Source organism: Camarhynchus parvulus, chromosome 1 (genome assembly GCF_901933205.1).
Source record: "Camarhynchus parvulus chromosome 1, STF_HiC, whole genome shotgun sequence".
NCBI classification, from domain to species: domain Eukaryota; kingdom Metazoa; phylum Chordata; class Aves; order Passeriformes; family Thraupidae; genus Camarhynchus; species Camarhynchus parvulus.
The window spans coordinates 62,301,078-62,323,426 of NC_044571.1; the positions used below are offsets into that span (position 1 = coordinate 62,301,078).

The 22,349-nt window shown below is 39.3% G+C and overlaps 2 protein-coding genes across 3 annotated transcripts in view; one reads left to right on the forward strand and one right to left on the reverse strand.

Annotated features, from left to right (window-relative positions):
- RB1 (RB transcriptional corepressor 1) overlaps positions 1–5,371 on the forward strand; it is a 71,957-nt gene extending 66,586 nt beyond the window's left edge. Inside the window, 6 exon segments of the mRNA XM_030963018.1 lie at positions 375–488; positions 573–739; positions 1,587–1,617; positions 1,939–2,084; positions 2,342–2,391; positions 3,374–5,371. Of these exon segments, the coding sequence (XP_030818878.1) occupies positions 375–488; positions 573–739; positions 1,587–1,617; positions 1,939–2,084; positions 2,342–2,391; positions 3,374–3,447 (582 nt within the window). The 3' untranslated portion in view covers positions 3,448–5,371.
- Positions 5,372–6,420: 1,049 nt separating this feature from the next.
- Positions 6,421–22,349, reverse strand: part of LOC115911816 (RCC1 and BTB domain-containing protein 2) — a 33,233-nt gene continuing 17,304 nt past the window's right edge. For both annotated transcript variants that reach the window (XM_030963032.1, XM_030963041.1), the window contains exons 9-13: positions 21,029–21,219; positions 17,432–17,558; positions 14,069–14,205; positions 13,344–13,474; positions 6,421–10,039 (exon numbers count right to left, since the gene is read on the reverse strand). In XM_030963032.1, the coding sequence (XP_030818892.1) occupies positions 9,899–10,039; positions 13,344–13,474; positions 14,069–14,205; positions 17,432–17,558; positions 21,029–21,219 (727 nt within the window). In that variant the 3' untranslated portion in view covers positions 6,421–9,898. The remainder of the gene's footprint in view (positions 10,040–13,343; positions 13,475–14,068; positions 14,206–17,431; positions 17,559–21,028; positions 21,220–22,349) is intronic.

Consider the following 22,349-nt stretch of genomic DNA (forward strand, 5'->3'; position numbering starts at 1 on the left):
CAAGCCTATAGAACTATTTTATCCCCATCAGGTCAGTAATGAGTTTTTTAGCCTTCCAAGGCATACACAGTAGTCTAGACTTTTTGATACATGAGTGTGAAAGCAAATAATTCTTAAATTTGGAAAATGTTAGAACTATGTTCACACCAAGGGACTGTGCCAGTTAATGAAGTAGGTGCTTGTGCTGGTGTTCAAACACATTTGAAAAAATCTCCAACCAGTTTAGAGAAATTACAATGGCTTGCATATAACTCATGTGCCATCCTAGCTCTTAATCTAACACAGACTTTGAGTGGCTTCATGAGTTTGTCAAATGTAAAATTTTCATTCCTTTTTTTTTTTAAATCTGTGTATGATTTTCTCCCTCTGTGCAGACTTTCAAACGTGTTCTTATCCGAGAAGAACAATATGACTCCATCATAGTCTTTTACAACTTAGTGTTTATGCAGAAGCTGAAAACAAACATTTTGCAGTATGCTTCCAGCAGGGTAAGCCATTGGCTCTGTTCATTATTCAATAGACTAGAAATATATAGGCAATAAAAGTTTATGATTATTTTATTATTTTTATAGCCTCCCACTCTGTCACCAATCCCACACGTTCCTCGCAGTCCTTACCAGTTCTCCAACTCTCCTCGGCGTGTCCCTGCTGGCAATAACATCTACATCTCACCTCTGAAGAGCCCATACAAATTCTCTGATGGGTTTCAGTCACCCACAAAGATGACTCCAAGGTCTAGGTAGGTTGTTGACAAGCATTTTTTGGACTAGATTTAAGGTATTTGGGGGATTATAGTGGAAGCAAATTGGAAAACTGCAGTCTAGTTTGTCAGTAGTCTGTGGCTATCATATAATTTCTGGTTAATAGTTTTTTCCCTGTATTTGGAATTTTTATTCATCATTCAGTGCTTTTCTGTTGTGCTCAAGGAGGTTTTTTCCTTTTTTTTTTTTTTTTTTTTACTCCCCACCAAAGAAAAGTTTCCTGACCTAGTTACTCTAAATGTTTTGGCTTTGACCCTGCATCATACTCCTGAAAAACACTGATGAGCTTTGTCAGCTTCTTTAAAGAGAAAATACTTTTCTGCAACAAAATGTTTGTTTAGCTGGCTGAACAGAACATTTCACACTGTTGGTTACTGGTTCTTAGCAGATGAGGATGACAGTAAATGTACCAGTTTCCAGTGGCTTTTCAGACTAGGATCAGGTCAGTCCCACTGTGCACAAAAGTTTAAATATTATTGTGTATTTTAGGTTGAAGTCCTGCATGACTTTCATTAGCAGACACCTGAAGGATAATTGTCTGGGTACCCAGCACTGAAGGCTCTTCTTGATGATACAGGATAGACTATGGGGGCCTCTGATTCTTTCAAGCCACAATTTCATGTCTGTGTGATTTAGTTCATTTGGTGAATTGAGTATTCAGTGGCTCAAAGAGAAATGTCTCAACACAGTAAAGCACAGTATGGATTTGCACTGTTAACACAGAGAGAAAGAGACCTTGTTAATGCCTTGTGCTAACCCGTGCAAATAAGTCAATGCTTCTGTCATTGTTAAGTGGAGCTTAAACTTCTCTTCTTCATTTGGCAGAATTTTGGTGTCCATTGGAGAATCATTTGGGGTGAGTTCTAACATCTTTGATGTCTGGTCTTAAATGCATATAACTTTTGGAGGAATGGGGTAGCCTGCTCACATCTCTAGAGCAGGCCAGTGAGTCTTCTGATTTAATATAGTAATTACAGAGAAGTCCTGTTAACTCCTTTCAAATATCTAGACTTCACCTTCAAAATGTGTTGCATTTTATTTTAGTTGCTTTGGCACAAGATAAGCGTTCATAAAACTCCAGAGTTTTAAGAACTCCTAATTTTTTTGGATAATCTGGAAAGTTGGAGTGGTTTCAAGATTTATTAGCAACTCTTTCCCTATTTTCTTGTCACTTCAGACTTCTGAAAAGTTTCAAAAAATAAACCAGATGCTGTGCAACAGTGAGGGCCAGCTGAAGCGCAGTGCAGACGTGGGAGCTGCTGCCCCGAAGCCACTGAAGAGGCTGCGCTTCGATATAGAGGGGACGGACGAGGCGGATGGAAGGTGAGAGAGAGATTGCCCTGGGCTTCTCAGAGATCTTGCATATACTGGGGTCTCGGGGCCTTCCTCCTGACTTCCTCCTGATACTCTCTCTCGTGTTAATTTGTGAGCTTTAGCAGCTGAATCAAATGAGAGATGGAAGCATGAAGCTCCTCAGTTACATGCTTTGATGTCAAAAAGTGACTCCCTTTATTTAAAGTTTAGGTTATGAAGGTAAAAAGTTATTTTCATTAACTTAACCTTGTGCTTTCTTTCTGTAGCAAACACCTACCCCAGGAGTCCAAGTTCCAACAAAAGCTTGCAGAAATGAGTGAGTATTACTTTTCTCATAATCTGTAGAGCCCTGAGTGCCTTGGATAAGAGAGCTTGGGCCCACTCAGATGAAAACATTGTTCAACACCAATGTGATCTGGATAATTTCTTAGCTTTTGTACTTCCTGCATATAATCTTGAAAATGCATATTACAAAATGGAAATTTATGTACACAGGAAAACTGTATGTTGGTTTTTTTGTTGCTTTGCTTTTATAGGGAAAAGTCTGAGACTGCTTTTTCTTCTGCTGTGGGTCAGCATTTCTTTCAGATCTTATGGCATCACTTTTCTGTTTTGAAATGAAATTCAAATCTAGCTCATAAAAAGCAAAACCAGCCCCACCCCCATGTCTGAGTTGTATTTTCCACTTGTAAGAAGGAGCACACTTGGCCTGGCCAGGCATTCTCACTCTCTGAGAATCTGAGCTCTGCAGCTGAGTAGATTTGCCCATTAAAAACTCTTACATTGCTCATCAAGATAGGTATGAGTGTGGATCCAGGCACCTCTATTTTAAGGTAGTGAAAATGTTTCAGTGTTGACTCATGGCAGGGGTTAAGAAGGAGAGCTCTCTCTCGTGTGCAGTGGTGTTGGTGTGTGCCACTGAGGGGAAAAGGCATTCCTGGGCAGGCTGTCTCTGGGATGTGGGCACTGCTCAGCCCGCAGCCTCTGCCTGGTGAGATTCCTGATGTGACACGGACCATCTGCCCACCTGGAGGGTGGAAATGGACACAGTGAGGGGACAGAGACAATGAGAACTGGAGTGAACAGGTGGAAGGAGTTTCATAAGATCTGTAAGACTGAGCAAGAATGGCTGAAACAGCACAAAATCAGGTCTCCATTCTATAATGAGGGATTCGGTTTGTTTACAATAGAATAATGTAGTTCTGTTCCTTGTGTCATTACAAATTTTTCCAATAATCAGTCCAAAGTAATTATGAAGAAAATATTTCATTCTTTTTCTTTGTTGGGTTTTCTTGTAGCATCTACTCGAACAAGAATGCAGAAGCAGAAGCTGAATGATGGAAATGATACCTCAGCCACTGAAGATAAGTGAGATTCTTCTCAGGACCAGGGGCTGCACTGCCAGCCCTCTTGTTTGTTTAGGTTTTGCAGCCTTCATTAATAGAGTTGCTTTTTAGTTGCTTTCTATTCCAAACTGCTAGTTGAAAACATTTGTACTTTTTAAATTGTTAAATGTTTTCCATTATACTTTGCCTTATGATGTAGCATATATACAATGTAAGCCACTGAATTTAATTTATATATTTTTTGAGGATTTTTAAAAAGTCTTGGGAAGTGTCTGAATTTCCTGTTGTAGCATTACTGATTTAAGCCCGTTCAGTCTCATTGGATTGAATTTTTTGTCTGAAGATGAAATGTTAGCTAGAATGATTTGAAATGCACTAATTTTGTTTCTTAGATTTGATTATTAGATTTTCATTACTTGCAGATTTTGAAAATGGTGGGCCAATTACTGCAAAGATTTCCTGTCTCTGTTCATAATTAGCACATCAAATTCCCATTAAATTAAATGGGACAGCAGCTGGGGGCCTTGCAGAGAAGGGGCCTCACCTCAGGGGTACAACCTGAATTCAAAGTGAACTCATTTAACAGCCTTACTACTGAAACCAACACTTGGCATTTTGTAGTTTTGCTTCCCCAGCTCCCACGCCAGTGTCATTTTGGAAGGCAGTTACACTGTCCCTCAGCTTGAATTTCATGGAGTATGAATCCCATAGAGATTCATCCCAGAATCCCACACTGAAACTTGCCAGAAGCTGAAGCTTCTTCCCATATGCAGAGTAATTGATGTGTCCTTTCTTATCTTGGGAAATCTCAAGTATTAAAAGAAAAACAAACAAACAAACCAAAACCAAAACCAAAAAAAAAAGAAAACCCCCCAACAAACCTAAACCATACCTGGTACACAGATTTCAAAATTCTAATGATGCAGAATTTTCTTGATTTCTTCAAATTTTCACTTAATTGTAGCAAAGCCAAAGAGCTTGAGAAACAGCTGGAAGCTGAGGATCTCCAGCTGGGTTTCAGGTAAGAGCAGCCTGGTCTCTAAAAGCACAGGGCATCCCCCTTTGGCCTTACTGCAGCATCTGCAAAAACCTGAATGTGGTGAACCCATGTTGGGAAAACCCACCTGCCTTTACTGAAAAGGCAGTTAATTGGGGAACTTGTCAATGGTTGCAACTAGCAAAAAAACCCAAACAAAACCATCCAATACTTTTTTCAAATTTTGTATTTGTAAGTTACTGATTCAGATGCTGGAACTTTTCTTGCAACAAGAAAGTTTTGTTAAAATAGCCAATTAACAAAAGCACGTTTTATTTCTAGTGGATTAAAATATAAGCAAATCAATTGTCCTGCTTCAAAATTACCCATTTTTATGAGTTTTAGCTTTTGCAGCTTCTTAAGTCAAGAACAGGTACAGTAAAAAAGCATGCTATTAATGACACAAACGTTTTAAACCAGTGTCTTCCAGGGAGCTTATTTACAGAGTGTTTAGCTGATCGTAGAGTACTTAGAGTAGGAAGTTTTTTAAAGTTCTTATGTTGATTCAAAGCTAACCCTAGAACTACTAAAAATTCTCTGAGCAGCAAAAATTGTAAATTAATTTAAAAATAATATTGAGGAGTGTTTTAGACTCAGTATGGCTCCAACTTCCTTACTGAAAAATGTACAGAACTTTCCAGAGTACCTCATGTTTATTTTCTCACTTTTTGCAGTTTTACCGACAGGATCTATGTTAACATTGGGGTGCACGGACTGTAAGCTCTGTTACAGCAGTCCTTTGGCTAGAGGGATGATACAGAGTCCAGTATCTACACAAATTCATTCTTTCTTTACTATGACGATGTATTTTTTTTTTTGTTCAAACAGACTGAAGGCTTTACATCAAATGTACAATATTATTTTATACAACTAATCAGTTTCTTTCCTATCAAGATAAATAAAATAGCTTTTAAAGGATTTACAGTCACTGATTTTCTTATATTAGGTGATTTCATATGGTACCTATCCAACTAAATACATATTGAAACTAATGGCTTTTTATTAGATATGGAAATCCCACTATGTTTGACAGCACTTTTCTTAAGAGTGAGACCTTGCTGTACTAAAAATGGCCTGGAATATTGAAACTGTTCCAGGAAAAAAGAAAATTTGGAATCACAGCAGAAACTGGGCACAAAATGTGATGGCCATTTTAGGTGCTTAACACCAAGCATAAATTTCTGTAGAAAGCTGAAGCCTGGGTGTAAGATTAGGTCAGGTAAATTGTATCTGTTAAAGGCCCATTTCTGTCCATTGGTGCTTAAGGGAATGGAATCTATCAGCCTGGCTCTGTAGCCATGTGAAGGTGGATGAGCTGACCTCCAGCCTCTTCATTTGATATTTTATACCTTAATCTCTTCCTGCTGTCCACTGTTTCCAAATGCTGTTTGTTCTTCTATGTCATAGGAGCTTATTTCTTCTTCTGTGCCTTTGGACTTGCAAGTGAAGTGTTTTGTGCCGAGGCAGTGCTTGTGCAGAGGGGCTGTACTAAACAGCAGGTTCCTCACAGGTACCAGAACAGCCACAGGGAATGTGCAAGTGCACATTTTCAGGCACAGGAGTAGCTGCAGGAAAACACCTGCGTCAAATGTGAAGCAGCTGAAAAAGATCATGTGATACCAGCACACAGTACAAGCTGAATTATTTTAAATGTAACAAGCTTGTCATAATATACATTTGCTTAAGAAACAATGGTTGGTGTTCTGAGGATCATTTTATTAATCACAGTTTATTAAGTCACCAGGGCAATGATTTCTTTTAAAGGTGGAAATACACTTGAAGAAATTCTCTAGCTTACAAATGTGTTATCTGGTGGCAGTGATTTCCTAAGAACACAAATAGCTTTCAAGGTACCTCTGTGAAATATTATCTGCTTTACTTTAACCCCCCCCAATACAGTCAATTCAGTCTACAAGCATCAAACTTTCTTCATTTTTACTGAAAAGAAAGGAAAAAAGTCCCATTCAAACTGTTTTAAATATTATGGCATTTTTATTAATGGTCTATTAAACCAGGTAAGCTTATATAGAACAAAGAAATCATTTATGTAAAATCAGGCTGTAAACTTTGTACATCATTGGGTGATGGCCAGTGAATCCTGCTTCTCTGGGGCAAATAAATGCTTTGTTTTTAAAGGAAAGTCCACGGAAAGTGTTCAGATCACATAAAAACAGCAGTTTACATAGTTACCAAGCATTGTAACAGAACTCTACAGGTGGATACTAGATGAGAAGGCAGTGCTGGCTTTTACCTTCAGTAACTTAGGAGAACCTTCAAATGATCCTACCTCTGAAATTCTTTTTTCTTGTCAGACTCCTTTCTTGAAAACAGAACATTGCTTTTTATTTAAACCCCAGACACAGTTTCTGCTTGACCAAATTTTCACTTTTTAATAAATACCTTTTTTCTGTGGTATTCTAAAACAGAACAATACTTTATTAAGTGTTTAGTCTGCAAGATACACAAACACAAGGCTGTTGCAGTCTATCTCACCACAGTAAAATGCATCCCTAATTTCTTCTGAAATGTCCCACGGTTGGGTTTCAATATTTACATCCATGCACCCACATTTAACCACCTAAGCCAGTAAGGGTGGTTTTCTTTGAACACATGCAATGAAAATTTTAAAAAATTAAATAAATAAATGTTTCTATGAATGTAACACTATCCCAGCCAGGTCAGATGATACAAAATAAAAAGTCAACGCTGACACAATGAACCTTTAGAATCACCCTCATTCAGTCCAGAGATGCTTTTTCTCAAAATTACGGGCTTTGTCAATTATTCTGAAATTGCAAGTAGGCTTTAATGTGTATGGTTGGCTGGAAAGAATGAGCAGGAAGGAAGTAAATTGGAAAAAAAAATGACACTTTGATCTATTAAGCCAAAAATGTCTTGTTCCAAGCAGCATGCCATTTCAGCTGCAATCCCTATTTAGCTACTTTGTTATGAACTTGAGCTAATGGAGGAGAGTGGTGCCTCTCTCCAGTGCTATCATTCCATGCAGTAGTGTCCCCAAAGAGCCAGAGAAGGTTTCTGAGCAGATGCTGAGTCAGAAAAACCCCATCATTTAACGTTTAGTTTTTTGTTTGATTCTTCTGAGTAAAACAACAGAAACGTGTGGCGAGACCTTTCATAATCCACACCTTAGGAAAGCTGGAGTGACCACTGCCAAGCCAGCAGCAGGGGTGGGGTTTCCCAGCTGGTTCCATTTCCCAGTGGGACTGGATGTGTGATGCCATGGGTGTGGGTGGGACAGGGGTGGTGCCAGCTGCTGCCCCAGGCTGGGATGTGGTCATACACCCTTGTTCCATGCACTGCTATCCTGAAGGAAGCGCTGGCATGTGAATCTGGCATCTCAGGCTTAGCCAGGGATCTGCAGCCTTGGCTTACATGGAATCCCTTGTGTCCACACTGGTATGATCAGTGCTGGCCTACAGCACACAGGGTTGGCAGTACAACTGTGCCCTACAGTGACACATTTCCACTGTCTGCAGTAACCTCTGGCTGTGTGCTGGTGCCAAGTGCTTCTCAACACAAACTTAACAAAACTGATCTCCTCCCCCAGCAAAGCTGTGTTTTTGATGAATCTGCATTATGGATAGGAAAGGTTTTGACCACTTCTGTTTGAATACAAAATACTGACACAGCTGCTAAGAACAGACTTAATGCTGCTGGAGGAAGTCGTACTCATCACTGAGGGGGTGGCAGAATGTGCTTGTTAGCAGTAGATAATCCAATATATTTCTAGTGAGGGTGTGAGGCAAATGTCTCAAAGACAATTAGATATTTACCACAACATTTTCTAAAATATTTGCTCATCACCCTCTTCCTAAGTAAATTTTGCTACCTGTGTGCTTCACCTTTCCACTCACACAGGGCCTGGGGTGAAGGGGGTACTACTCACTACTCCTCTTCCTTGTTTTCCTCCCTCCTGTCCCTCAAAGAACAGGACTGTTTGAGAAATGAGCCTCCAGTATCGTAAAGAACAGCTATTTCCACCTTAGGCATGAAGATGTGATAATTTAAGGGAATTAAGTTCTTAGAACCCACATTTGAGGATTAGAAAACATCAGTGAAGGATGCTGTGGCACAGCAGGGACCTGCAGGAAGACTGCATGACTACTTACACAATTTTATTAGATACTGAGCCTGGTCATCCAGCTTTTTGTCTCCCCCGTTTATAAAATACTGCAAAAGGCACTTGAAGTCACTACACTCAGTCAAAATCTGAAATTCTCAGAGTTAATTCACAGTTACCTGTTAGAAAATTCAAGTAAAAGCTCCATAAGTGCCACATCTTCTGTAATGGGGCAAACCTCTCTCTGTGCAGCACTGGGTGGGTTTTTCACCTTAATTCACTTCAGCCAGTTAGGAATGAAGCATTTACTCCACCTCAGTGCTGGGAGAGAGGCATGTCCAGAGGGCATCTCCTCTCTCCTGAACAGCCCTGAAAGGAAAGTGGAGTGGTCACCTCACAGCTCTGACCACAGGAGACTCTGAAATGCCCTATTTGGACAAGTTACCTTTATCACCATTTGGAATATAATGTCAGTTCACTCTTAAAATTTAATTAATTTGAAGTTACCGCTTCAAAATCACCTTTTTCTCCATTTTTCTGAAGTTGATCTGTCTGAGGAGACATAGCAAAACAAGAACAAATATGCCTTAAGCAGAACTTGAAGAAAGCTTGTTTGGGTTTGTAACTAGGTGGTTTTCTTAGTAGTAAAACTCACAGCATGACAATTCACATCCCAGACAAACTTAGAGAGTGTTTCCATTGGGGTGCCAGGGACAGGCCTGGTGTAATGGAAAGGGAGATCCTTTTTCATTCTGGCTAAACAATGAGACAAGAACTCAAAACTGTAATATCTTGCTGAAGCTCCTCATAAATTAACTCCCAAATAACAAGTGAGACATACCCTCCTACAAACCATAAAGCTTCTCAGCCTAAAGAACTTATGGTACTTTACCATATGTCCAGAAAAACAAGTTTGTATCTTCACTGGATCATAAAAAGAAGCCCATTATGGCATATTAACTGAGTTTTGAGACAAAAATACACTATGAAAGTTTTAGCAGCAAAGAGGTCACTGTCCCATAAAATCCAAACACAGACTGTTTAAAAAAATAAAAATTAGACAGACTAGATAATGACAAGCTTAGTTTGCTTGACTTTGGGTGGGAAAGGGTAGTTACTGCATTAGATTTTTGTGTTAAATTCTGGCTGTTGGCAATGAACAGTTACCACACACCTACACTGTAGCCATCCTTACAACAAAGCCTACATGTTAGTGGACTTCTGCACATTCCCTAAGCTGATGGACACCGAGACTTTCCTTCCAAACCATTGCACATTCTGACCACGGAGGAGTTCTCCAAAGGAAAAGTATTTCCAGAAGGGAAGAGGACGTGCTCTTCAGCTTGGTAGTAGCCAGACCTCAATTTCGGAATGCTCCCACTCTGCTGGCTTTGCTAATGAAGTTTTTCAGGAGGTCGTGGTCCATGTCTGCGAAGCCTTGAGTTTGTGTAACAACAGTCAAATGGTTTATGCAAAATCTGAAGCAAAATTCTTCCAAGTCCTAGGAACAAATTTGAGTAATTTGTAATATGAATGACTGAAAATTATTAACATCATTACTCTGTTTCAAATCTGTTGTTTAATTAGCAGAGAATATACCAGATTGTGTCCATTATCAATCCCTTTTCCAATCCTTTTGATAAGATCACAAATGACAGGATGAAATTTTTTTCATACAAACTATTCAATAAACCCACTTTGAGAAAACAGCAGTAGTCACCTACAGCAACTCTAGAACTCCATCACATTTACTAGAATTTACTACACATTCATTAGAAAAGTTACCAACATGTGAAACCATCAAATTGCCCCAAACAGATGTACTACAGCATCAATAACTCATTTCTTGTCCTCCCTGTGCTGCATTCAGTAGTGAATGTCCTGTGAAAAACAGATCTGCTAGTCATGCTGGAAATAAAAGCAAAATATGATAAAAAGGGGTATGATGCTTGCTGAACACAAACTGCATGTTAGGATACATGTGTCTTTCATGGCAAACCTAGGAACTGAATCCCTCTGTCTGATGGGATTCCCAGATAGCACAAAAGGTTCTGTCTTCTCCTGGTCTCACTGTAAGAAGATGTTCAGCAGTTCAGCACAGGATGGGTACAAGCCATCAAGCCAAACAATCAGGATTGCATGCAGCAAATTCTTCCCACTCAAACTCCTCACAACAGTGGCAATCCTTCTCTCCAGGCACTGGCTCAGTTTCCTTTACCTGGCTCCTATGCAACAACTTGCTGTGAAGAAAAATTAATTACCTTCTGCAGCCAGAGCTGGAGCCAGCAGCAAGGAAGTCAGAATTAATCAATAAACTATAAAACTCTTCAAGGGTTACAGCAAAAAGAGTAACCCATGCCAATTTGATTCTATGTCAACTACACAAACATTGCAGCGTGGGATTAATAGTAGCAAGATACTCAGCAGACTACCTGTGCATCTCCTTTTGAAAACTTTTCCTTACATTCCACGTTTCAAGATGTAACTAAAGCATAAAATGAAGCACAAAATATCCTTAAAGAAGAAATATGGTATAGCAAGTATCTCTCATCAACAACTACTGGCAAAGTAGAAAAGGAATGAGAATAGAAGAAGCAAAAACACATAGGAAATAAAACATGTAGACAATCAAAGACAGTGACACCTTAAGTTCCAGCAGACTTCTGAAATGGTACTGTTAGAACCTGAGCAGCTTTACAGTCAATCTGTAAATTTTTATGCTAGCTAAATCTATCAGCAGCCAGTTTTTCTGATGCTGGTATGAATAGGACCATAGATTATAGAGAATCCTGGTCACTCATTTTGCAGTTTCAAGAAATACTGCCTTTTTATTGTTTTATAGAAAATGATTAGTCTAAACTTTGCTACAGTGTGTATGAGTAATATGCTTTAAAATAACTTGTAGCAGAAACTCTTTGTATTTTCTGACAATAGGAAAAAATATTTTCATACATCTTAAATCCTAACAGATGTATGCAGTAGTCAAGTTAGTCTTCATTTAATTTGCAATGCAAATGGCATGTCACACACCACTATAATCTTTCACTTGCAGTGTTCACGTTTAATGATAAAAAAATTGAGTTCTATCTTTTCAAACTTTCAAAATATGAGGCCTCTTTCATAATCCTCCTTTTGGCAGTTTGCTACTGAAGTCCTGACACAGTGCACATGGTTCTCAAACCAGGAGTTACTACATTGATGTACTACACTAGAAGATCCTGGTATATTCCATGATTCCTTAGACAGAGGTTATCCCCACGTCTTTGATAAAGAAATCTTTGCTGCACTTCCACCCATTTCTGAGCTGTGGGTGTAGGAATGAGGGCAAAAATACACTCCTGAGTTTGGCACATGCTGCAGCCAGGGCAAGTGAACCAATTCCTCATTTGACAATTGTGCTAAACTGTTACATGTTTTGAAAGAGCAAAACACTGAATCATGGAAGAGGAGGATAACACGTATTTAGTTATCCAGCCAATCCCTTTTTTATTGTGCTTCAGGCCTTACAAACTCTGGTACTTTGTTCAGACTAGTTTTACTACTTCAGGCTTTGTTCAGGCTGTTTTACTACTTCACAAGACACCTAAACATATCTTTAACTACTTCACCAGATACAGACCAACCAAAAATACTTCTGCTTTGATGATGTTAAAATTCTGGAAAGCTTGTAAGAGGAGAAACTAAAGAATAAAATTTTAATGAAAAATCTGCTGTTAAGAGAACCAAACCATTGGGTCATGCCTTCCTGTAGAGTTTTCCCTGCCACACTGGGCTTGTAGCAGCACAGCACACTGTAAGTCCTTCCTGATCCAGCCATCCACACCCTCTGTTTCTGCTACCTGGGTTACAAATGTCTGGTAACTGGCAGCTGGCACTCTTACTATCTACTCATCTCGTTATCCTCTCTTTCAAGGCACAGAACTCACTGACTTCCGGTCTCCTCTTTGCAACTCCTACACAAATCCGTCTCCTGTAGTTTGCTGTCTCCATACAGTACTGACTTATGCAATATTCTTAATTCAGTGTTTGTTTCAGTCTCTTCTACTTGCCTCCCATACCTGAAAGGTATTTATAACAACATCCCCTACATATGAAATACATAAGCAGACTTTTTGCATAATAAAACCCACCACACAGTTATTTCCACAATCATCACAGCGCTAGGAAGATGAGAAAAGGAAAATATCTTTGAAAGTATTTCTTTACCAAAAAAGCACGGATAACAGGTTGAGTGCTTGTGACTCATTCCAGAACCAAGGGCAGAGCAGATGACAGGATATGGGGGGAGTATTAACAATAGGTAATTTATTGTATGTCAGCATAATTCATTGTAAACAGCACTGCTAAAGTGGATTTTTTTTAATAAAAGCAGAAGTGTAAATATGCAGGGACTTTACAGCTGACTCCTTCCACTGCCTGTAAAAGTCAGCACCAGAATGATTGTACCAGACACCGCAGACAAAATGATCAGGTGGAGAACTCAGGAAGTGAAAGGGCAAAATCCAAAGGCAGAGATGTAAATGGCAGTGAGAAATTTGTATGCCATGCCCTGCAATGCCACATGACAAGGAAGGAAGCAGATTAAAAACACTGACTCACAGGGGCAAGCTAAAAGGGCAGGAAGAAAACACTAAACTGGGAGTTTTAAAATTTTTATTTAACAGCTTATAAAGGGGAAAAAAAAAACATTTGTTAAGCTAGAAAGGGAAATTACAGTAATCATGCCTCATCAGTTAAATACAGTCATGTTTACATGAGGCAGCTTCATTTCTCAGAAAACATCTGCTTACCTGAGAAGATCTTACCTGAGCTTCGTACTTGACAGCAGCAGAGAGGAGAGCAATGGCATTCTCTTCACAAATGCCTTGTTTGATCGTTTGCTGGCAAAGCTTTTTCAGTCTGTTTTCTCTATACAGTGTTGCCAAATCTAGCAGCCCTGTGAAAATTTATATAGCTTTAACTATTCTGGTGCAAAATATAAAAGTGGCTTTTCAAATTAATCAATCATCCTTTTGTTTTAGCCTTAATTAATCAAAGACTTGTTCTCTTTTTTTCCCTACACGATGTATGCGTTTTTAAGGTCCCCTGCAGACCTATCAAAAAAGGAAACATTTTATTTACTATGGAAATGTTCTGTTCTCTTGTTCTCATTCTGGACATCAATTACTGAGTTACATCCCAGGGGAAGAGCTCCCTTTTCATTCAGGATCAAAAATCAGTACAGCTACTCAAACAAGTAAACTTTCAGGATGGCATTAGTGCCTTTCTAAATAAAAGAAAGTTCTTAGTGAGAGCAACAATGAGTTATTTCTGAAAACTTTTCACCTTTGATCTCTTTGCATGCCCACCACTCATTCCTTGGGCATGTTTCCTGCTACTGCATCCTTTCTTCCTGACACCTGCCAAATTCAAGATTAAAGTGCTGAAGAAACTAAAATCAACAAGCCCTGCTTTCCTTACTCTCTAATGAAACATGGATTGAACTTGCCAAAAACAATAGTCTGGAGTAATTTCCATTCATGGCAAATACCTATTGCATCTTCAGGAGGGAGCCTAATGTTGTCTGTATACAGATATTCCAGGAAGGCTCGGTAAACAGGGTAAGAAAATTCACTCATTTCTATAATTTCATCATCATTATTGAGTACGGAGCGGAAATGTTCACACCTACAAAATATGAACAAAGATTGTACATGGCAAAGAGTTAAGCTTGAAAGATGAGCTGCAGCAGCAAGAAGTTGGTAAAAAAATAAGTCAGTCTTACAGACTAAATACAAAAGCAGAACCTCTAGCTACATGATTTCTTGCTTTGAACACGTTCATTTCTTTAAGCCTTATAAGCCTGACACATATAATTCAGAATTTTATTCCTGTTGTTAATATTTTATGGCAGAATCCATTTCTACTTACAATATCTACAAGGATTATCCATTTGGTTTTGGTGCCATTTTTTAAAATACATTCTACATTAACAACAAATTTTATTACCTGTCTCGTAGCACATAAAGTTTACAATTAACTTAGACATTTCTGAGATTTGACCGTGATTTCTCTAGCATTTCCCAATGAAGAGGGAAATTTATTATTTTAGATATCATTTATTCCAGTGTCAGAGTCCATACACAATTTAGTATTAATCATGACATTCAAGGATTAAATTACTGAAAGTGAAGACACTCTCACTTAGATCTTTCATTTTTTCATTACAAGTCTGAACAATTTTGTGACAGATACAAAAAAGGACAAAGCACTGCCTTTGGTAGCTGTAATCTGCAACTTCCAGTCCACAGTAATTTACAATGCACTGTAACTTACTGTTCCCTAAAAAGCCTCCTAACATGCACATTGATTTCAAATTTTTTGTTGATAAAAATGAACATCTCCACTTCTGATAACTTCTCCTACAACAACCGCAATTTAATCATACTTCTTTGTACTACACTAATTTGTAACTCGCCCACATCTGAATTTTCTCTTCTTTTACTCAAATGTTCCTGTAAAAAGTAAGATGGTTTCCTTTTAATGTCTCTGTAACAAAACTACAACTTAAAGACAGTATCACTTAAATCCAAATGAAAAATTATTATTTAACTAATGACTTTTAAAAAAATCTTATCATTTTGGCAATTTTAATAAAATAATGGAACCTCTTGTCTAATTCATAAAGTCATTATCTAGCTTCTGCCACATCTTTTACCACATTCTGGCACTGGAAGAGGCAGACAAAACCTCATTGTTCTGCTTCCCAGAGCCCCATGTTAAGTAGTGGTGACCATGCTATCCATCCAGCATAGATCAGACCTTGGGAATAGCCTGTGCCCCAATGGCACCACACAAAAGTCAGAGAGAAGGTGGTACACATTGATCCCTGAAAAATTAAGCAAATGAAAATAAAAACTGGTTAGCACACATCCTCCAGTCTGCAATTATCTTGGAGTGACTGATCCCTGGGAGTGTCTCTCTCGCTGGCACTATCCCTGAGCAGGCCCAGTGCAGACACATTCAGCTCTGGCTGGCTGAATGCAGGGCTGGTAAATCCCACCCCTGCACTGGGATGTCCCTGCTCCTGCCGGCAGCACTGGCCTTGGGCTGCTCTCACTGACATTCCAGGTGTGCCCTGACATTCCTCCACTGCTGCCAGCCAGTAACCACCAACAATGGGATGCAGTTCAAGAACAGGAATGGAACAAGATGGAAAGAAATCCTCATAAGCAGTGAAGAAATGACTAAACAATAAAAAGGAACTTTTAGCAGCACTGCTTTCATGACAATGCTCCAGGCCAAATGTTGCAAAACACCTTTTAAAATACTTTGATCCAATTGCACCATGAGAGTAAAGAAAATATTAATTTTAAAGACTGTGCCTGATGCTTTATTATTCCCTCACAGTATTTTGGTAACACCATATATGTAAATCCATTTTAGAATTAAACTGTTCCTTCACAGAATGCCGTATAATCTGAGAAAAATAGAGCAAGAAAAAGGAAATACAGGAAAGCTACATATAGGCTGATTATCAGGAAAACGAACCTCAGGAACCGTTGTCTCCTATCACAAAAGTTTCAGACCTTCTTGGTGTTTCTTGTGGGCAGCTCCTCAGAACACTGACTCTTTCTTCTTCACAAAGCAGCCAACCGACTCCAGCTCCCTTCTCAACCAGCCACCCCACTTTTATAGCACTCTTCTTCTCATTGGTCACAGCTGTTCCTAATCTTTGATAATTGGCCCAGCTGCAACTCCTTAGGGGTGAGATTACTTTCTACACTATCTTTATATTCTTATATTCTATCCCCCTACAAGGAACATTTTGGGCATACACAAGATTTGGTGTGGTATCTGATGGAGAACACGTGGCATTCCAAATGAAGAGGGTGGACTACAGGCATGAATGTAATGAACAAGCAATGAAACCATAAAGGGAAGACAAAAGTAATTCAGGTAATCAGAGCAGTAAGATGATAGAAAAAAAAACCCAAACAACAAAACAAGGACAGGCAAGAATTAACAGGGAATTTTAATTTCACACAGTAATATACAAGAAATCACTAAGAGGACTCAGGAGCAAAAGTAGCAAGATGAAAGTGGTGATAAGCTGAGTGAGATAGCCAAGCATTTTGAGAAAAAAAATAGCAAAGAGAAAAAAATATTATAACAATGAGAAGGATGAAGCAGAAGCAGTTGACAAGGCAGAAGAGATCTAAAGCAGTGTCTCTAGAATATCACAGGAGAAACCACATTAGCAGTAACAAATTAATCTCTCTGCATGTTAATAACAATGAGATCATCCTGTAGATCTGCTTACGTAAAATCTCACCGTAAAGTGGTCTTAACTTGCAAAAAGTTGTAAAAACAGGAAAAAAAAGCCAGCTTAAAAGTCAAACTCACGGGTTAGAATGTTTAAAACACATAGAACAAGAAATCTGTCATAAAAGGAGGAAAGAGATCATCTGAATAGCACCTACAGAAGTTGCTGAAACAACTGAAGTGTTCTGTGGAAGGAAAGAGTGCCAAGAATAAACACAACCACTCAAATCATTCTGGTGGAGAAAGCCAAGCATATAAAGGAGGAAAAAACTGATTCCAACTACTGACAAGACAGCAGAAGGAAGTGAGCCTTTTCCTTGGCAGCAAAAGGTTATTGGAAATTGAGGTCAAGACCATTTAGGAGCACAAAGGAGGATAAATGTCAGGTGGAGGGAAGTGTAGGCAGGTAGTAGAGCAACACGTTTGATAATTACAAAGAGAGTAACAGTGAAGAACAGCAGATGAGTCCCTGACTTAGGGAAAAGGGAATTTATAAGAGTAAGTCAAGAATTTTTTTGCAGTGATGACTCGGCACCGTGGGCCACACTGCACAGTTTAGTTTATACAATTGATACTGTTTGTTTCTTACCTAATTTTAAGAAGAACTTTATGAACATGAATGTATTTTCCATCCACTAGGAACTTCAGGTCTGCAGTTTCAGGGTTGTCAAATTCCTTCTTTAGTGACTGGGCAACTGTTAGATGGTCATCAGGCTCTAGAATAAATAGGGGACTTATATAAAGTAGTGAACAATACAAATATCTCCCACTACAACATTCTGGGTATCTGTCAGCAATTAACAGTCATAAGAAATACATCTCCTTAAAGCTAGCAAAACCCCCCAGCAGCCCACGTGTTCTGTCTGGGCCAGAAAAGCAAAGAAAGGACAGCTTTCTTCAGTCCTTTCTAGTTTCCTGCTCCAAGAAAATATCTCTATTAAAAAACCTCTGAAATCCATTCCTCTAACTCATCTATATAAGGCCAGAAAAAAAAGTTTAATCTCAGAAGTTTACTGCTCCATATGATAGAAAATGCTATCACCCATTAGTGAGTAAATTATATAAAATTGAGTTATTAAAAATTAAACTATATATAAAAATTATTTATAATATTTATTTATAATATTTATTTAATTAAATATATAAAATTTAGTTATTGTAAGAGCCTCAAAAGATCAATAAAAAATCATAATAAAATTTTCTGAAATGCTTCCATAAGGAGGCATTATATTACAGCAAAAATGAATCTATTACAGAAACAACATATTGGTTGGCAGTGAAACTGCCTAGTGCAATATCTCTAAAAGTAAATACCAACACTTACAAGTTTGTTCTAAAAGAGCAGCTTTCCCTAGACTTAATGGTGTTAGAAGCACAATGTGTCAAGGTGTGCATGGTCCTGTTGGTGTCATATGTCTGTATATGTCTGATATTTGCATTATAAAGTTACCAAACAGCTTTGAAAAGTCCTCCATTATCTGCATACAAATTTTTACCTACTGAACTGATCCAAATCTCTATCACACAGCCTCAGATAACCATCTTCTTTAATACTAGTAAAAAAATCAACAACCCACTCTACCCCCAAATCCCATTCTGAACTGTGACAACATTTTGTCTTCTTACCATATAAATACATGTTATGGGTTTAGACAGATCTTGTGGGTCAGTAATTATTTGTTCTCTACAGAAAATTACATAAATGCTAGGTCCTGTAACCTATCAAACTAGAAATTAGAATAGTATTCTGCTGGAAATGGAAAGACTTTCTCCACAAGCTCTAAAAAAGCTTAACACACACATACACTTTGATACTGTTACACTTTGTTTAGCACAGTCATTTTGCACTTCATTTAGAGAATGTCAGGTATACACAATTTGGGTAGCTACATGTAAAATGGATGGGAGAAAGAAACCCAATATAGTGATGATAAAAAAGAGAAATATTTCTGAAACAATGATACAATAAAATACTTTGTTAGTTCTTATTTTGTACAATGTGTGGTTTATTTATTCTGACCTCTGATTCAAAGTTAACTGGCAATCCAGGTGTCTACCAAGACACATCTCCAGTTGACTTCTTACAGCCATCAGAGGAAAACTGAATATAGTGGGGTTCAGCTTTGAAACTCTTAGAGGGAAACCAGCTGCTTTTATTTGTTACAGCAGTGAAAGGGGAGCCTGAGGAAGGAAATGAAGAGGCAGTTCCAACTGACAAGGCACAAAGCCAAGAAAACTCCTCAGCAGCCAGTGCTAAGAATTGTATTCGAAATGTTAGAACTGCCACAAACATGGAGAGAATGGGAATGCCTGGGTGTGGAAGCACCACATTAAAAGGGACAGAGAAGGGCTGTAAGCATGGCAGATGTCCATGGCATACAGGTCAGCAGATGTAAGATGCCAGGACACAGCTGCCTGAGGATTCTCACCACGCATACATCAGATGGACACACAGCAGTGAGTCAGTCCTGAGAGTTTGCCAGGGTGGGACAGGATGAAGAGGCCAGTCACCCTCAGCTCCTGGAGTGTGCAAAAAGGCACAACTGACACCAGCACAGTCACCTAACTAAAAACAACCCAGGAGACATGACAAGGGCCTGATAGCCACCATCCTTTTTCCTGTGTCATCACAAGGAACCCTGTTCAGTCCTCCTGAATAGTGCCAGGATGCTGGAGAGACTACTTGGCAAATATGAAAAAGTGGCTTTGAAAGTGAATCTGAAACTTGTTTTATTTAAAAGTAAAGCAATCTTTCCTCCTGTAAGGCTTTACCTTATGCTTTGGAACAACATTGCTAGACCATTGTAGCTCTATTTCCAAAGGGACCCTGAAGTCAGGGTCAAATAATCCCAACCCCCCAAAAACCCACACAATAAACAAATTCACAAAGCCCCCAAGAACAACAACAAACAAAACCTCAAAACCCACAACAAGCCAAAACAAACACACAAAAACCCACCACAACAAACAAACAAACAAACCAACCAAAAAAACCCCAAAAAACCAAAACCAAACAAACCCAAGAAACCACAGATCTTAATGCTTTTCAAACATCTGAGATCCAGCAACTTCTCTCTTCAGAAGACCAGGTCATGATCACTTGTGATGAGACTGAGTGCTTGTGGCCAATTCAGAACACGGGAATTTGGATCCCTCAATTCTTAGTAGTCTACTTAAGGGCATCAAAGAAAGCTTCACAGCTCCTCAACTCTAATCTCCAAATTCAAACTCAGATTTTCCACCCAGAGCCACTAGACAGTCACACACAGAGGTGACACAAAAAACGCCTCCCCAAATCTGAGGTACTTCACCATAGAAATGAGCTCTCGGGATCTCTAGCTGGTCAGAGTGACCCCGAGATGCGTTAGAAAGTCTCTTTTCCCAGCCTGGAGGTTGAAGAAGGAGTCAGAGCTCTTCATTTCTCAGTCTCAAGGTTGTTTATTGTATCTTATCTATAAAATTCTTTCTCCTGGCCTGCTGAGGTCCCTTCAGCAGGACAGTCAGAGGCACTCTGCCTCCCCCAGGGCAGTGTTATCTTTTTATACCAAAAACTATGTATACAATATTTACAATTGCTTTCAATTACTTACAATTACCTATCACCTACGTTAGACAGCGAGCTTCTACTCTAAACCAATCTAAAAGTGCCAACATCACAGCAGAAGATGGAGGCCAAGAAGAAGAAGGAGAAAGGCTGGACACGCCCAGATTCCTCCTCTTGTCCCTTGAACCCCCATTCTAAAAACCCCAAAAATCTATTTTTCACCCTGTGATAAATTCACTATCATTTTACTTAAACTGTCATGGCTTGCAATCCTTCATATAAGGTTGATAATTTTTTTTCCCAAGGGCTAAATCAAAGGCATAGGGGTCTTGGGCTCTGTGCCAAGGTCTCTGAGCTCCCTGGGCAGGGGCTTGAGCCCTCCAGGGCAGCCAGAGGAATTTCCTGGGTTTCGACAATGAGCCACATTAATAAAACAGACAATTGTCTAGCCCTGCCATCAGGCTTTAGCAATTTTTTACCATGCCATATTACCACTTACACATACATAACATGTCATTATGACTATGCTTCCCGGTGTAAGTTTTTTTTGAGCAACTATGTTTAGGCTTCAAACACATGCAACTGTTGTATGAGCTACCAGTTCTATTTGGAAGGTGTAGAACAAAGAACGTTCCGGCTCACCTACGGAGAGCAGGCGCCACATGACGGCGGGGGTGGCGAAGCAGGCGAACACATCGTCGGTGCAGGCGAAGTGGGTGAGGTGCGGGAAGGTGACGGACTGGCCCCGGCACTGCCCCCACATGTACACCTGGCCGCTCTGCGTCTTGGCCGCCGACGTGTGCGCCGAGTGGCAGGCGGCAATCTCCACCACCCTGAATTCGCAAGCAAACAAAAGGAGAAAAGCAAGTCACTCTAAGAACAAAATGCAGTGAATCAGCTCACTGCCTCCTGTCCTTCTCTAGTGCAAGACATGCTTTTAAGCGTGCATGTAAGCAAGAATGCTTTCTGGTCACACACAGCAAAATTAAAAGGGCTGGCAGTGTTTCTGCAAACAGCGGGCACTCCAAGTTTCTCTTTGGGAAAGTATCTTGGGAGAGAGCAGCCAGAGTAGCAGCAGAGCCCTGTATCTGCTGCAGCACATACTCTGCTGACCCATCAGCTCTCTCAAGCAAAGCTATGATGAGTTTCAAGTCTCTGAATGTCCTTGGTGGTGCTGGGCAGTGAGGGGAGTAGCTGTATTAAGCTGTAGAGAACAAATACTTGGAGAAGATGAAGGAGGAAATAAAGATGCATTAAAAAATAATTGAAATTGCATTTTAGCTTATAATTGAAAGACAATGGAAGTCTTTTTTCTGTTTGCTTATTGGTAACAATTATAAACCAACAAGTTAAACATACTTCTTCTTACTCACGTAATTATTATAACTTATGTTTAAAGGACTTCCATTTTGAAAACTAAAATTTAGAACCAAACAGCACTTAAAGCTGTTTCTAAGTGTCCTTTAGCTAGGCTATGTCTCTAATCCCAAGACTGATTTAGGACTTCAAAACTCCCACTGTGTACAGCATTACACAATCCACTGTTTTGCAGTCTGAGCTACTGCTTGTTTACTTGTGTTCTCAGCTGCCTGGGGATAATGGCAGGGAAACAACTTGTTTAAAGCTGTATGCACAAATCTTGCAGGCTTTAGTGAGGCAGTATTTTCACTGACACCAAGAATTAACATTCTGACCAACAAAAGCCAAAGGTAGCACGCAACATTAAAACTTGTATTAAATTCTTATTGTAACATTTTAAAAGTGTCTGGGAAAAAAAAATCAATAACATTTGAAGCAAAACCACAAGTACACACATAGAAATAGCAATGCTCAAGATCAGGCCATGTCTCATCACCAGAGCAGAGATGCCACTTCCTCACAATGATGTACTCAGACACAGGGTTAAGAGGGACATCTCACTTTCCTTCTTACTCACAACAGGAGCCCAAAATTAGGATTTCTG